General features: G+C 36.2%; 1 protein-coding gene across 20 annotated transcripts in view; it reads right to left on the reverse strand.

Moving 5' to 3' along the window:
- The window catches only part of LOC128172558 (uncharacterized), a 73,136-nt gene that overhangs the window by 43,526 nt on the left and 11,165 nt on the right, over positions 1 to 18,445 (reverse strand). For 2 of the 20 annotated variants that reach the window (XM_052838337.1, XM_052838336.1), the window contains exon 1: positions 1,529 to 1,602. The exons of 15 other annotated variants lie outside the window; for them this stretch is intronic. Coding sequence is in view for 2 of the 5 variants with exons in the window: in XM_052838331.1 (XP_052694291.1) it covers positions 10,230 to 10,271 (42 nt within the window). In the remaining 3 variants the exon portion in view is untranslated. Of the gene's footprint in view, positions 1 to 1,528; positions 1,606 to 10,229; positions 10,801 to 18,445 lie in introns of those variants that run through there. 3 more of the 20 variants (XM_052838331.1, XM_052838330.1, XM_052838338.1) reach the window with 3 other exon arrangements.

Raw genomic sequence — 18,445 nt, forward strand, 5'->3', positions numbered from 1 at the left:
TTTATTCTGACATTCATGATATGGATAATAATTTAAAGTTTCTATTCAGGATTGAATGTCTGCAGTAACAGTTATCTGCCTTAGTTAAGGGGAGCACCGGTGTAAGTTGATGGATTTAAAGCTCAACTTAACACGACATTAATTGCACTCAATCCATAATTAAACTGAATGAAAACTCTCTTGTACGGTGCTTAAGAGTCGGTAATATCAACACACTCCAGCGAGCTAGCTCAATGCCCAGAGTACACAAAAACCGTCCACTTTTGAAATTCATACGCGAGTCTATACAAAGGCGTCCCCTCCACTGCCCTGCTAGTGAATACATTACGTTGAAAGAAATTAATCTCGATATTCATTGCTTCTAAATGACTCGCTCATAATATTTTTCAAGTTTTGGAAATGATTTTTTTTTCTCATTATAAAATTGGAATTAATATCGTCATTTCTTAACAGCTTGTGGTTCTCAAATGGTTTGCTGTACAATATATAAGTACGCACTTTTGAGAGAAGATATGCTTGGATATAGTAGAGGCCTTAGAAAAATGGAACAATGCTTTTAGAAAGAGTGAAAATTCCCTTGCGTCTCATTTATATTTACAGAAAATGGTCGGAAAAAAATGATTAATAATAAAATTTCTTTCATTAGATAGGTGGAGCATCTATTTGACATTTTCACATTTATTACAAGTTGTATTGTTCCTTTATGGCGAGTGTGAAAAGAAACCCTTTTTGAGACATTTGACAAATAAAGCCGCATCAATAACCAAAATGTCAAATCACTTTTTGAGTAATTCCAGACTTAATAATTTCAGGCATTTATTCTTTGCCCGTTCACGCACACAAAATGTTATACCCACTGAAATAATCCATGTCTGTGTTTGGATTGGGTTTTTTGGGTGTCTTTGGTAACTTAGTTTATTGGAGAAAAGAAAACCTGACTTCCAAAACTGCTAAAATGTTGTCCACACATCAAAAAAAATGTTTTCCACGGTTTCAGAAAACAAATCAATCAAGAGCATGAGACAGTTGACAGATCACTTAATAATGATGTTTTAATGAAAATTCATTATTCCTAATTCCTCATTAAATGATTTACAATCATTTTCAAGTACTCATATTTTGACTGCAGAGTTAATATTACAAGCGTCTTTGTTTTTTCCATAATGTACGGACCCAGAAAATCTTTCGGGGGAGGGGGGGGGGGGGGGGGGGGGGGGGAAGAGTCTGAGTTAAGAATATTTAAGTTTGCCAGGAGAGGTCAAAAGCATACTGGTATTTTGTAAATCTAAGAATTTAAGAAATTTGAATTTTCAGAGGGGGTGTGGGGGAAGAAGGTTCCAGACCCCCTGTCCCAACCACCCTCTAGATCTGCATTTTCCCATATATTTCAGTCAACAGTTTCTCAATGCATACCTGTCTTTAGCTCTAGTGTTCCCCCTTTTCTTATACCTTAAATAACAGGTATACTTCTTTTATACATGTTACAATAAATCTTACAACTATCATATAAATCAATCAAAATACCTGCCTTAATAGGAACATTATATCAATCATTATAACAAAGAGTTATCTCCCCTCTCACTTTAAGTCAATACTCCATAGAATGACCTCCCCTTGTAAACATAAATCAACCTTTCAAACTCTTAGCAGCTATACAGGAGAGCTCCTGTCAATCAAACGCTTCAGACACCTTGACTCTTATCATTTTCTCCAGTGAACAAACTTTACATGCCTCATGTACATAGGGTCATTTTCTGCTTAGTTAAATGCAGCAAAGTTATTTTCCTCTCCCTCTTTGCTATACGATAGCCGTAACGTCTTTATCGCAGTCTCCCATCTCTCTATTCTCTTCACTCAAAAAAAAAAAGAAAATAAATAGAGGGCATAAACTTTACAACAACAAAAAACCCTTTAAAAATCATAGATAAGGATGAAACATCTTCATTTATTTCCTTTTTTTCCGCCTGCTGCAATCCTTGAGAAATAAATTAAAAGCTGCTCCACCTCTGAAGAAGAAGGAGCTCGGTTTAATTCCATGTTAACCTGGGAGAGGCTGGGAAAAGGTGGGCGTATCTCAAAATCTAGAACTAAAAGCAACCATCAAATGGCGTATTAACTTCTTCTCTGGCCATTCTTTGAGGGTCAAGGAATAAATGGAGATGCAAGGCTTATAACTTGTTTACCAACAGAGGGAGTAATGTTTTTATCAGGGCTCAAGTCTTCACAGCGAGTGATATATGATATCTTCTAATTTAAATTTCCTGAATACAGGGTTTTATTTTTCAACATCTTTCTCCTTGAAAATCTTCCTAGATATACCAGATAGGCAGCACCCTAACTTCTGTTATATATGTGTGTATATATATATGTACTAATGGTTTTCATGTTCAGCTCTCTTAAAATACAAGAAATCAATTTTCTTTTATTCTGAGAAAGATCTAGGGGTGTTAAAAAGACAGAGGGAAGAACAAACACATAAAAATCAAGACAGACAAAGAAATAGAAAGTCTGCCAAACTTTGAGACCAAAAAATATTATTTAATTAACACATACTTATAATAACCCATTAAGTAGTCAAATAAATTAAATACCTCTTTAATGTATTTCTGAGCTAATATCACCCAACATAATAATGCTGGGCAGTGGGTACCCAGTATATAAAATATGTTCAATTATTAGTTAAATTATTAATAATCACCCTGAATAAACATTTGGATATCATTTCAAAACTGTTGTAGTAGATGAGATCATGGGATCACATTTCCGTGTATCATAACAAAGAGAATATTATAGGCGGCATTGTCCGAGCTGTCATCTATTTAGATGACACAATGAAATTCCTGATGATCTCACTCAAAAATTCGCGTCAAATTAATATCCATGATCTTATTACAACAAAGGAAGTCTTAAAGCGCTCCAAATGAGGATTAAATGGGCACAAGTTCGAAGATCTTTTGTTCCGTTGGAACAAAAACGGAAAAAGCAAATGGAAATAAATAAAATTTTATATTTTATTTCTTATGCGGACTCAATAGAGGGTATTAATGGTGCTAACATTTAAAAAGCTTTGTTTAAACAATGGCTAGACCCTGGCGGCTAAGAATTTAGTGAAATTTAGTGACCCATATTATAAATATTTAAACACCTGAGTATAAGAGCGTGTATACAACATAGCATCATGTTTCAAAGGGATCTTCTTTCGTCAAGGCAGATCAGAATCGCTGATCAAGGTCTATAGAAAGTTTTGACCGAGACGTTCAGGTATTTAATTGTTGAAAACAGAGATAAACTTGTCAGACGCAACAATGGTCATGCTCTTGTGTCCAAAATAAGGCCCTCATCATTTCTAAACAACCTGAGGATTTTGGATTCTTCATTAAGAATGCAATGCATTCCCTTCCTACCATTACAAAATTCCATTTAATTTGCTATCATAATTTGTTTTTATTTCATTGTATTTTTTGTTCATTTGTTGTAAAATGCTTATTACAAATTTTGTTTCACAAAATTTGTCCGTTTTTTTATAAATAAAAATGAAAATTAATCATATTAAATGCACTTAAAATAAACCATTCAAAAATTAATCTCTACAACTGTAAAGCGCAAAATTCGATGAATCAAATAAATGCAATTTGATTAAGTAAAACATAGCACCCTTAATGCAATTTTAAGCAGTTTTCAAATTCATTCATAACATTAATTAAGCATGAATTCAGCGGAAGTCTTGAATAATTGTCATTTTTTTCCCCGCCTGAAAACACTTAGGATCAATTTCTGTTATTAGTTTCAAAAACACATCTGCCGATAAATTGAATGAAATCAAATGATTTCAACAATAATCCTCTCCAATGTCCTTCTCTCCTTATAAACTGTCAATAATCCGCAAACATACTCCTAGCATGAACCAACATCTTTTTGGCACACGAAAGAAAAGAAAAAACATTCGGATGATTGCCATACAAAGCTATGCGGGAATAACTAGCTCGGAGAGTCTATTCGACAGAAATTACCGACAAATAGTTTTTCGGGGGCTTATTTGATTCCGGTAATAAAACAATTGATTATTCTTTATACCAATTGTTTCCATATCAGTGGTTTAAAGATTTTTTTTCCCCTGCATTAATGGGAGGTCTGGGAATTTCCTACACATCCTGACACGGAACAGAGGCGAATCCATTGATAAAACTACACTCTGGTTCTACACGTTCTCCGCAAAAATATAGAATTTATTGACACGATCGCTCCGTGAATTAAGAGGAGAACATCTTCTTGAACCTCTTTTCAGTATACATATGTTCTCTATGCAGCAGTGCTGAGGCATCAAATCTTTAAAAACTGTTCATTTTTATTTGCAGACTCTGATCTCAAATGCTTCATAAACTCAGATTTCATTCCAGGACCTATGGCCCTCAGCAATTAATCATGCAACCAGTATATGTTCTTCACATCAAGAAACTTTGAACCCAAATGCAGTGCATGCTACATCAGTTCAGAGATTGCAGTATCTACATGTAGACCATGCACGCAAGTTCACACAAGTTCAAGCAATGCAGCCCAGAACCATGTGCATTTTAAGATGTCGGAATCATGCCCCTGCTTGTGTAGGAGGTGTCAATAACAAAGTTGTTCATCATTTGATAAGAATTGTCTTCTAACAGTGTCTTAATTCATACAAATGAACAGTCCAATGTCTGTGATTTCTCTTTATCATCCGAGGGAGCATTCATTGTTTACAGTTGTTGTTGTGTCAACACTCACTGCTCCCTCACCTCCCTTATGTGGTCAAAGATTAATGGAGTTATCAGCAGGTATGTCACAAGATCTCTTGTTTGCAAATTTTTGTTTTGCTCTAATCTGCTAAATTCAGTCAGATGTCAGTTAAATACTGGGGGAATGTACAATCAGAGTTAACCCCCTTGGCAAGTAAATTCTCTCTCTCTCTCTCTCTCTCTCTCTCTCTCTCTCTCTCTCTCTGTGCCCCAATCAACCCATCCCCACCCCCAACAAAGCAGAGTGGTGTTCTGTTAATGGAAAACAATTTGTAAAACATCACTGACGACAAAAAGTTCAGATTAAACATGACATATTTTATGTATTTATGTATTTTCAAGGCAGGGCCGCCACAACATTCTCAACACATACACTCATCTCCTAGTCCCCAATCTATTATCATTCTAACACTCTCGCCTAACTTCAGCCAATACAACTGGGAGGATCATTGAAGTACCCCCATAGTTGCCTTGGCTTGTAGTTTTGTATAGATTTGTACTGTGCAACCGTTCCTAGGGGAAAGGTCCGCTGAATTAAAGCAGCTAGCCAATCAGAAGAGAGAGCTGCGGTCCTGTTGGAGATAACACTGAACAGATAGAGTACAGGGAAAGCAACATTGATACATAACAAGCCTTGCAGCAACAAAAGCCTCAAAAACTGCACCACGGCCAGTTATATATACCGATCATTACCGTAATGTACAGCAGCAATATAAAAGCAAGACTGTTTGATGCCCAGCTGCCAATACAAATTTCATGTATCCCGGTTCATGTTAAAGATAGCCAGAACACTTTAGATGTCTCGCTGTTCTATCATACACATTTCGTATCAATAAAAATTGACAATTTAATCTTCCGCAATGTGATTTTTTTTTTCCCCCAAAGAATAATAGAAACTCAAAGCCTAAATTTATATCCTGCAGTGACTGAAGAAGCTTGCAAGGTTCCTTATATCTTGTTAAAAATTCAAGGTGGCCCCCTTATACCATCACTAATCAGCTCCATTACAATAAACAGGTGCTTGTTTTAAAATGAAGTGTCCCAGTTGGAAACACCGAGCTAATACACACGAACATTGCAATCATAACGTTGTTTTGGTTGTTTTTCTTAATTTTTTTCGTTTTGCTGAAAATTTTCAAACTGTATAGTCAGCAAGCCGCTTATCTTGAAGTTTTATCCAACATCTGACTTTATTTACATGCAGCGGAATGTGCAGCGTAATTCTGTTCTATTTTACATGATTACTTTATGCGATTATTTTTTATTCTTCATTACGTCCTGTATCTAAATGAAGTGGATATCAGGAGTAAGACTTGATGATTGAGACACTGGGTTCCTGACCTTTTTGCACTGGAAGTGGAGAAATAAGCTGAAAATCATGCATACTTCACACGCACAACACTTTGCAAACACTGTACCCCCCTTTCGACAGATTTACTTTCCATTACTCAGTTTAATTGCGCCCGTTAATTTAAATCTCTTGTAATGTTTTACCATACTCAAAAGATCCATTTCTCATGTACTTTCTTGTCTGTGTGTACCCACAGACAATCAATAATACCTTTACATGCAAAATCATGATGAGGGTGATTAGAGGTTAATGGCTGTCTGGTGTCTTAGAGATCACAACAGAATTTAATACAATGATGATTTATCCGTCTTGTAATTTGTGTGTGTGATAAGGGAGAAAGAGTGGGTGTCACACATAAGTGTATGTGTATTATAAGTAATTAAATCAAAGTTTTTATTAGCACTCCTATCCATAAATATTAATCATAACTTTTTTTAAAACTTAGTGTGACAAGAAAATATAGCAAGAACCACAGACACAGAGAGGTTAAGGTGGGTAGGGTGTGAACAATGTGCCTTAGATTAATGTACTTACAGACAAACAAACAAATACATGTATACAGATAGACAGATAGATGTATATGTAATTCATTGAGAGAGGGGGGTGAGAAATAGAAATAATATACTATAATACTCTGTCACCATGAAGGTACAAAAACATGCATATCAGAGAGAGAGAGAGAGAGAGAGAGAATGTCAAGAGGTACCGAAGTATATGTACACACAGACAATTGATTGAGGCAGGCACCTTGATTCTCTTAATACCTAGCTTTTAATGAGACTTAATGTTCGGCCCTATGTCAATATTTACAGAAATACAATTAACACCTCAGCTGTCCCCGACCAATCAATGGGTCTAATTCACTCCTTCCCTGACCAATCAATGATAGTGTTAATGAACTCTCTCACTAACACTAGAAATATTTTTTAAAAAATTTCACTATGTAAAATTGATATCATTATTAGCCAAACAATATTATCCTGATTCCCACATGATCCCATTCCAATGAAACTTCGACTTACACAAGCATAATGATGGATCCTTTTTTCAATTAATTTTCATTAAATTGATCAGAAAATTAATTAAGGGAAGGCATAATGAATATGTGCACACACATAATTGCCCTTTTTTTGCCGTAAAAGCTCAACTTGGGAATTATTCTCAGCTAATCAAGAGAATGACATCATATTAACATGTATCTAGATCACTTCAGATTTCGGACAGACATAATTAATATCTATAAATAAATAAGCTGATAGAACAATGTGTACCAAAGGAATTACTTTCCTCTACACAAACACCAATATCCCTACACAACACATGTATGTCAGGCAGTTTATGGTTCATTACTCTTTTATCTATTTGTTTAAATGATCCTCAACTCCATCCAGAGGAAGGTGTTTTACACAACAGTGCATCAAAACAAGGGAAGATAACTAGGTAGATCAAGGGGAGATAACTAAATAGATCAGGGGAGATAACTAGATAGATCAGGGGAGATAATTAGGTATATAAAGGGAGGTAATTGGGTAGATAAATGTCCTATGGACCCTCAATGTCTAATACCTAAAGAGTGTTTAATCTGGCCATTTTCACCATACAATACCTCAACACTGCAAATATTTAATATTTTTCGTGACAGAGTTTGGTCTGGCCTATTACATAATAACATCAATTGTTTATGCAAGAGTGAAAGGATTACTCATTTAATAGACTATTGGTAAGACACTCTGCAAACATAAATCAGACAAAATTTAAAACCAGAGTGACTGAGTACTGTAAACATAAACTTTGCAGTACAACCTTGTTTCTCTAGTACATGTGCTAAGAACTGGAAATTTTCTTGTATTGTTAAAATTGCTTCAGTTATATGGATTCAGAACACCAGAACTTGAATCCATCTTGCAAGATGTATGCAGGTGACTATCCTAACCTTTCTACGGCAGAGATTTTTTTTTTTTTGTTGGGGGGGGGGGGGGGGAGGGGGGCTTCTGAAATACCAGTCAGGTTGATTAGCTCTGCAATGTTGCAATAATTGGATAGGTGCATGTTTGTGCTATATTTGGCTTGAGATGAAGCTGGGCCTTTTAGACTATGTCTGCAGTTTATGGAAATTGAATGGTCTGGATCATGGTAGATGCAGATACGTGTATAAACAACATACTGCATTGATTAAGCTGCACTGGTTAATTGCCAGGACATAAGTCATACATAATGATTGGTCAACACACAATTAGCGAAGATCAGGTTACAGAAGGAGGCACCGTGTGAGCCAGCAGGGTTATCAATAAGCAGTGTACCTATACAAAACTAAACTCCTCTGAAGGCATGGGGCAATGTTGAAACTCCATTTGCCCAACAGTAAAGAAGACAGAGTAAATTCAGTCTAGGCAACGTGCTGCAGGCATTTGCAAACAAATCATCCCCTTCAATTAGAACCTTCAGTGGCCAATCAGAGAGGACAAACATTGCCAGTCGTCGTCTCCCACTTGTCTGTCACAATCTGTTTCCCCTCCATATTTTTTTTTCTTGCTGCATCATGTAACAACAGCTGTGCAATAACTGTGTATTAGCTATCAATACCCACACAATACACCCCCTTACTGTGTCATCAATACCTCCATTCATTCCCTTACATAAACAAACTCAAAAGCCACAGCATTCACAACAAATTATTTCATCTCCAGCTTCGCATGATAATTGTTATCCTAGATTGAAGCTAACTATTCTTTCTAAAAATCTAACACTCGATGCCCTCCCCCCATAATAATTCTAAGCTATACCTCATCTTAAGGAAAGCTTTACTTACCCACCTCACCACCCCCTTTAAAACAGCTACCGGTACTTGCCCTCCCAACCCCACCCACCTGGCCTTCTCTTGAGGAAAGCTAAGTATGTGCCCCCCCCCCCCTCTTCAGTAAAGCTACATCTCCCCTTTTGTCCCCTCCCCTACTACTTCATTAATCTTACTAACCAGAGCCCCCCCCCCCCCCAAATCTTACTAAAATATAAGAAAACGGGATCACACTTTGCACCCCCCTTTGCATTCCCTCTCACCTCACACACAGTGACTGACACCCTTGGTGTGTAGAGACTGCTGTTAAACAACGCTGTTATTTGTAACTGACATGTGTTTTTGGTTAATGGAGATGTACACCTATTTGTCAGGTGATGGCCTGATGAATTAGCCTGATTGATGCTTCACACTGTCTCTCTCTCTGTCTCTCTATCACTCTCCATTTCTTCTCCCAGTTTCTTTCACACGGTTACTAATGAGGCAGTCATCTTGGTAATGTCTATCTCCCATTATAACAATTTACTTCCTCGCAAGCACAACATATGCATGTCTCAGTTCAGCCAGACAACCGCTAAGGAAAGTGGAAGAATGAATGAACGAACGGCAACTGGTTCTCGTTTACTGGGTTTCTGCCCTGATTATGTGATCCCAGTGGGGTCTGGAGATAGTTACTTCATGTGCTCAACAAATATGTTACAGCTGACATTATTAATCTATCATCACTACTGAATGTCAACCCTCCATCCCCCATCCCCGAAAAAATTGTAATCAAGGTTGGTTCCTTTTGGACAAACTCACAGTGCTGACACTGTCAATGTGTACTCAATAATTTCAATTTGATGTTCCGAGGTCAAGGTCATTGTACTGTACTAGCATGGACTTGACATTTACAAAATTATACTACACCTCAATTGAGTTTTCTCTCTCTCTCTCTCTCTCTCTCTCTCTCTCTCTCTCTCTCTCTCTCTCTCTCTCTCTCTCTCTCTCTCTCTCTCTCTCTCTCTCTTCCATCCAAGCTCCGAAATGTCAAATCCCTGGAAAAAAGATAAGAGTCTGTCTGTTCCAGATTGAAATGTCTCTTTTATCACAGTCAATCTGATTACTGACTGTAACACACACCCATGAAGCAGTGATATAATGTCACACACAAATAGTCTACAGTATTCATTGATGTGATAATCAAATTATATTAATTAGAAAACAATAGTCTGTTATCATAAGGAACAGACAGACTTGTGTCCACATCAGGAGCATACTTTGACTACTGTTATTAAGGGAATCAACATTAGAGTACCGAATTCTTGTCTCTTACCTCCGATATACAGTTCGTGTCTATCTGACTAAAGATTTCCATCCCAGATGATTTAATTTTATCACACAATCAAATCTTTCCTCTTCCAAATTGAATTGAACAATGTGGGTTTTATGCCGAGATAATTTTTCCTTTTCTCCACTGTTTTTGGTTTTTGAGTCTCAAAACTGAATATCATCTGAATTTCTCAATAAATCACTCCTGCCAATCAGGTTCCCTTTGAAATGTCTTCACCGTCGTCAAAAGAAGAAACGTACGGTAAGTGTCAGTAATATTCATGTTTTTTCCCCACGTAATTATATTCCTGTTTTAAACTTTTTACCGACTTGTTTGTATTAATTATGAATTCATAAATTTTCACTCTTTTATCTTTTCCAGCCTCGTAATTTACTTCCATTTCACACCTGTAATGGCATATATCCCTACAACTAGATCCCCACTAGCTCATTTTACATCTCAACAAGCATGAAGTAAAATAAAAATACGAAAAAAATAAACATCAACACGATTTTTTTTTTATTCAGTGAATCTCTTTACGTTAATGCACCTTTAAATGTCGTAAAGAAATTCATAAAACATAAAAAACAACTTGTCATAAATTAAACGCACGAGTAGAGAATAACGGCTTTTATGGCGGAACACATTAGCCTCTCAAGTTCAAAGTAACTTAACAAGCTTTTTTTTTATGATGGAGGGAGATCTAAGAGTGTGATGGACCAGGTTGAGTATTATTTGTATTGGCTGTTTTCATTGGTTGCGTAGTACAATGTAAAATTCTCCCTTACCCACTTGTGTATAAGGACTCTATGTCAATCATGTAGATAATCATTTGTCCCAATTTTCAGGTTGGTAGACCCAGTTACCATGGAGAAAGAAGAAAACATCACCATTTTAATTTTAATTTTAGATATTTTCAAGAAATGAAAAACACAATTAATTTTTCATAAAACGTCAACCTAGATTTTTCAACAATTCTTCTTCAGTTAGGAATTTCGTATACATGTACCATATTTAGGGCTAAACTTGAAAATTTTTAAATTTAAAAAGCCTTGAAAAATAGTTGTGCTGCAGGGTTTTAACATTCAAATTTAATGCAATCAAACACGCAAACAATAAATTATCTCCCTACGTTAAAAACTTCAATTCACTTTCACTGCCTTCCACAAGCTGTGTTTCCAACACAAAACCCTCTGACTTGTGCATGAAGACAATTAATTTTCAGAATTGATAATTGGCTTATTAAGTGCAGCAATCAAATGAAGACATTGTCATTCGATAATGATTGCAATCTTTTAACCGGGAAATGGTCTGCCCGCAAATTCGCCTCTGTTCAAAAGAGACATTGACGTAAGTCAGTACGAAAATTCGACACGTAATCCATCAAAGAGAGAAAGTCTATTCCATTTACATTGCAATTTATTCATATTTCACGCCCTGGTTGAATTATGCTGCACTTTTAATAAGTCTTATGGGAAATATTAAAAGACCATGCAGACATCTTGAATTTACATATAAACTGGCCAGAAGAAGTGTTTGTTTAAAAATTCATATTGCTGAGAAGTATGAAATAATTTAAAGCCTAAATTCATTAAAGGACTTGAAAATGTGTTAATTGGTACATAATTTTGGTGTAAAAATTAATCCTTCAGCTAAAGTAAAACCCATAACAAAGAAATGTAGCAATGGTGACAAATAAATAATCACTTTTCTGATTAATTGTGCAGTAATTTCTGCAAAAATTCATGGATTAATAATCATGACTCTCAAGTGCAGGACTGGTAACTGTGCAATGATCATGAACCCTTGAGAGATTAACATAACGGCACTGATTTCTGTGTCCCTGTCACTGAGGATGATATGAGTGTAGGTGCATGAGGCCCTTAAAATAGAACTAGCAAATTTCATTCTGTCATCACAACTTTCACCAATATGACAGTCCACCCAGAGAATGTGTCATAATAACAGTTCATCACCACTAATTTTTGACATTGATTGGCCCTAACCATACACTAACACCACCACCCTCTTTCAAACCCCCCCCCCCTCATTCTCCATTACATCACCTCTATCCCCCACACAATGTTTTTGATATATCTGAATTTATGTTATAATAACTGTTATAACCACTATTTTTTGACACTTGTGAGTGCCCTGTCCTTACAATAACACCAATTAACCCCCCCCCCCCAACTCCCCCCTTCCTCACCCCCTCCCCTTTGATCCCTATCATGTCACCCCCACCCCCATCCCCCAAGCCAACGTTTTTGAAATTTCAGAATTCATGTTGGTACAATTAACGTACAGGAATGGTCATGAAATGCCGAATTTTATGTGAAAAACATTTAATTTCAATAACGAGATTGCACATTAAAAGCCTTGTTCCAGCCATTAAACGGTTTTACATCCATCGATAACTTTGTTGAAAGGACATGAAAATTCAACAAAAGTTCAGACCTAATGCCTGGTTATAGAAAAATTGGTCTCTCATTCAAACGCTGGAAATTTAAACCGAGTGAGAATGGTTTTATTCAATAGGTTAATTTCAATGTATTATATTGTTGTCGGGGTATATATGCATGGTCACTGCACACTGAAATTCAACAAAGGTATGGACTGTTAGCGAAAAACACGAATCCATTTGTTTAGCTAACACAAAGCTGTATTTTCATTTTTTTTTTTTCATTTTTTGGGGGCAAATTTTTGTTCCCCTGTGATCTCTACATAAAAAAAACCTGCCCCGACATCATAAATCAAGAAAGGTATCAAACATGCGAATGAACAACATGCTCTTCATAATGCCCAAGTAAAAAACAAAGCACAAAGAAAAAAGGTAGGTTTTCCCTTAAGTTTAGGTTTATGAGTACCCTTTAAGCCTTTAATGAACACAATATTTCTTTGTTCTTAGGCAACGATCCCAACATTTTTCATCGTTCATTTTGATCACGACTTAAAAAATGTTTCGGCATGGAGAGAGAGAGTGTGTTTACCCCAGATACCCTAGGGTTGACTCGATTTCGGTATTTTGACTAAAATGATTACAAGTAATTTGTATACATCAATATAAGATTCCGTCCCTAGCGCATTTAGAATGGAGACAGGCAGAAAGTCTGTCTTTATTAAAAATCTGGCCGTGTTTGTATATTACATAGATCAACAGCTAAATCCTAGGGGGGATTAAATCGCAAATCCTTCTAATATGAAACTTTACAAACCAGAGGTCTCCTATGAACTGACAGAAATGAAATATCTGGAGGATTTGTTTTTTCAAATCATATTGAAATCAATTTAATCACAAAATACATGGCTAATTCAGAATTAAAATGAAAGGGATCAACTTTTTGGGAAACGTGTCGAGAGGCCCCCGGTGGTGAAGGCCCCGCCGACTCTCGTTTTTCTTGTCGGGGAGTCACCTCTGCGTTTGAATTCCTGGGGAGCACAGGATTCTCCACAAGATCATGTTTGCACAGAGATTCCTGTATTATCTAAGCTTTATCCAGTGGTTCGTTAGAACTACACCAAAACTCTACTCGAAGTATTCCAATTAATGGACCCCTTCGACTCTCCACTGGCTTATAACACATACTTCAGTCCTAATCTAACAACCCCTGTCTCCCAAATTCCCCTCACCCTTGCCTAGTTTTGACCATGCCATGACTGAATAGACAATCTTCTCTATTACGAAGCACAAAACCCAAATTCTATCATTTATTCTTTGGTATATTCCCTCAATTTTTTTTCAATCTTCAACTATATTTTCTAACTTCTCCAGTACATTTACATTTACATCATGAACTTGGGAGGAAAAGCGAAAAGTACGCTACACTCATAAAGACAAAACCTTCACAAGTACTGGGTCCTATATTGGTTCGTTTAATTACACGTCAGAGTTTTCCTTTTTGCACCTTTAATATTATAAAGGTACTCTTAACGGATGTCCATGCAAGCGACATAGAAAGCCACTACCCATTTTGTCAACACTGCTGCAAGATCTTGCGCCATCAATAACATGTCAACACCTGGGTTTTATTTTTAATGCCTAAAATGGTTTTTTAAATTCTGTCAACATTGACTTAAAGAATTAAGAGATAAGGGCTGGGAGGGTTGAGGCGTACTCTATTGAAATGTGTTCCTTCCTAGCTATGACTGAAATAAGATTTCTTATTAAACTAAAATTTGTTCCAAAAATGTTCCATATTGTTGTATATCAAACATGTTCCCCATTCTATACTCTATATTTCATGTCTTTTCGAAACATGTCTCCTAACACTTTTTTGGAATTGACTGTTCCTTATATAGTTATCTTGAGATAAGTTTTTCTTGACCTGAAATATGTTCCGAAAATGTTCCACGCATATCATATATAGACTGAAATATTTTTAAGCTTAAACTGAAAGAATTGTTCTCGAACTGGTTTGTTCCTTAACTTTAAATATGTACCCTCAATGAAATTTGTTTCTTATCCAGTCACTTATTGAAATCTGTCCCCATTTGAATGAACTTTTTTATAAACTAATTTAATGAGAAGAACCTTTAGTCCGACTATAAAGGATTAAGGCAATCTCTACTTGTAACATGGCCGTTTGACCTGCATGTCTTTTTCATTTTTTCCACCCTTTCCATTGAAAATTTATTGCTGACTGTTGATTTTATTCTTTTGTAATCTTAATGAACTGAGAAATTTGCCCTAATCTGTTTAAGCGACTATACGTCTTAATCCTGTATCCCATGATTACAGTCTTAATCATTTAATCTCTTAATCCATCTGCATTCTGTACAGAATACACCCCAATTTTGGTCAAACTTTTTGAAAAACCCAATCGCGAAAGCGAAAGAATTAGAAAAAAAGTACATTCATTGTTTGGCTGCTTAGTGACTTTTGTTGATTGAAGAATAGCAAATTTATTTATTCATAACCAATCTGTTATAAACCAAAAGTAACTACAGAGAAGACCCCCCCCCCCCCCAAAGTACATCAATAAAGACATTATAAACAATGAACTGAGAAAAATGACAGAAATTGTAATTAAACATTAATGCCCTTTCCGTGGCACTTTTCGCCTGCACCACTGAGAAGAAACATTGTGGAACTAGCAAGCTTTGGAATTCTTGCAGCAAAAGTTCCTGAATAATTTACAGCTTCCTCTAAAGACCAGAAAGAAAGCCATAAAAAGGCTTCAACAGAGTGTAGAAATTGTGTAAGTAAAAGAGTAAAAAACATCTATAGCATCAATTTTATATTACATTGATAGAGGGGTTTTTTTTGCCAAGAATTGGTCCAGATGTCAAAAAAAAAGTCAAAGGCATCCATTCTGAAAATATTTTAAAAGATAACATTAAGGTGTTTAAATATTAATATTTTGCCTTAGCCCAGATATTACAGTGAATGAATTTCAAAGCTTATCTCAGGAAGTCTTGATAAAACAGACCAAAGTCCCATTGAGAACAACTGATAATTCTTGGAACATAATCTAAGCATCCATAATGAAGTGTGATTGATTTAACATGACAATGCAGATGAGCTTTTGAGTTTCTGACTTGGGATCATGTTCAATTACTCGGATCAACCATTGGGTTTTTTTTTGGGGGGGGGGGGGGGGGGTGATTTTTTTTTATATCCCTTTTCCTTTTTCTTTAATCCCAGAGTGTCCAGTTGCTGAAATCCATCTTGCATGCGATATATTTGTAGAGTGAGTGTAGCTCCATTATGGAATCATACCTCAGGGGCAAATTTAGGGTGCATTATAGCCTCATTGTGACTCAAAAAACCCCAAATGACCTCCCAAATGACACTGCAGATATATAAAAGTATATCTATCTTAATAGTCTCCGGAAATTCACTTTTTATATATACATATATAATGTCAGTAATGGTTGTAGCAAGACCATCATTTGGAGCTAGCATGCAAACTTAAAGCCCACTTAAGTGGATTGAACTCCAAATGTTATAATGGATTGCTTCCAGTCATCTGGTCCATTTAGTTTGTGAGTAAGTTGTACTACAGTGTAACTGTCCCACTATGTACGTGGGTATATACAAAGTTAAGTCAAGATTGATTCATCTCTATACAGTGGCTAAAGTGTTCATCTACTCCTGATCATCTCTTACAGGCAAACCATGAATCAATAATTTATTAAAGTGTCAAAAAAAGGAATTGATCCCTGCAAAGTTTTTTGTTGTGTACTTAAGGTTAAAAAAAATGATTTTTAAACAGACTTAACTTCAGACCAATATATAAACTTTCTAAGCAAGGTCTTAAGACCCCATACAAATAAATATTGACTGTCTTTACAAACAATGGGAAAATAACCACTGTATGATTTTTTTCCCTTCCAAATTCAGGTCATCTTTTCGACTCCAAAGTAAAGTAATGTTTTATCAATTTCACGCTGTAAAGAATTCAATGAATGCATTGATCCTACCCAGTGCAAGGTCACAGGAAAAAGCTTTTATTCAGAAATTAATTGATTCTAAAATCGGGGATAAGTCTGTCGTAAAATGAGAGCTTTTTCGATTAATGTTACGTCAGTCATGGGTATAGGCTTCTTATACGACATCAGATGCTTGGTAATTAAGGTTTCGTAGGTACGCAACTCAGGAGACTTAGTGAGCTCTTAACAAGGACTAGTCTACCAAGTTTTTTTTCATAAGGTAGATTAGGTAATAGAACAAAACCAGTCTAGTCTCATTACCTAACATCAGAATGTTAGACAGGAAAAGCCAAGAACAATTCTGACCATCTAAAACAACAATATATGTATCATTTAAGTCAATTCTTTAATATACTGAAAACTGCTAAGAGGACACGCAGACTGATAGACAAAATGATTGACAGATAGACATGTATTTGGATGGATGGATGGATGTATGGATGCTGTGGACTTCATTTTGACCATCTATATAATCTGTTTTGATTGCCTTGAGCATAGCTCACATGACACCCATGAGAGCCTTATTTATTACGTATCGTTAAATTGCATCATGATGTATATCCTATACAACACTGCAAGCAATGTAGACCTTATTTTTGGATAAAACTGGGCAGGAGATTGAAACCAAATGGCAGAAATTATGTAATCTCCTGCACCTTGGCCAATGTAAACATCCTTGTAAACAGATCAGTTTTCGTATATATACGCTCCCCCCCCCCCTCTACTCCCCCCTCCTTTCTCCTTACCCCCCACCCCTTCACTTCTCCCTACTACAAGACCAGGGTAAGTGGTCCAAAACATTTTAGACAGTGAAGAACTGAGGTTAGGAGTGAAGTTGTCACATTCTACCAAATAACTCAAGAGGGGGTTGGGGTGGGGGGTAGGGTTGGGGGTGGTGAGGGGGGTTAAAACCTTAATATTTTTAATGGTTAAGAAGAATCTTCAGATCATAAATACTGATACAGACAAATTGATAAGTGGATAAATTCCAGTGGAGAACTATATATATAGAATATAAATATTACATAGGGTCTATTTTTTGTGTGATTATTACATCGATGAGGAGCACAGGCAGACATCCCGATCAATGCATAATGTGGTAGATTTGATAGGAATCAACATCATAATAATACCACAGCAGCAAACTCAATTGATGCAAGCGCTCTATATGAAAATGCATTTGCATCGATTCGAAAAATTAAGGAAAAAAAAAACATAAATGCATCAAGCCATTTTGCCTGCATTATTGGCATGCAATGTTTTATCTATGGATGTATATAGGAGATCGAGGACGGTAGTATACTTAAATGCTGACATACATGAGGGAAGGGAGAGAGGCATCAATGTATACATCTTACTCAAGACTGACATTTTAACAAGCGCGTTCAGGCATTGATGTTCCATTTACAAGTGGTGCGCAGAAATTGAGGTGTGAAACAAAGAGTTTCTACACACCTACAGCTACGCCAAATATCTCCCGTCAAATTCCGTTGTTTCGCTGGGGGAGATTTTGTTGAAATTAAAGGATTTAAGTAAGAGGATGTTGGAATTTTATTTTTTTTTTTGCTGTAAACTTGAGCCTCTCTCTCAAAGCTGCAGCTTCTTAAATGATCGTTTACAGTTAATTTTCCCTCAGATTACTGACACATCTTTGCTTTGATTGGATCGGATGATTTTTTTGAAAGATTTCTCACTGAAATTTCTTGCAACCAAAACCATGGGAACACGGGATCTTATAAAAAGATTGTTTTTTTATTTGAGAGTTCAGAGTCTGCATGAACTCACAG

The sequence above is a fragment of the Crassostrea angulata genome, chromosome 2 (genome assembly GCF_025612915.1).
Source record: "Crassostrea angulata isolate pt1a10 chromosome 2, ASM2561291v2, whole genome shotgun sequence".
NCBI classification, from domain to species: Eukaryota; Metazoa; Mollusca; class Bivalvia; order Ostreida; family Ostreidae; genus Magallana; species Magallana angulata.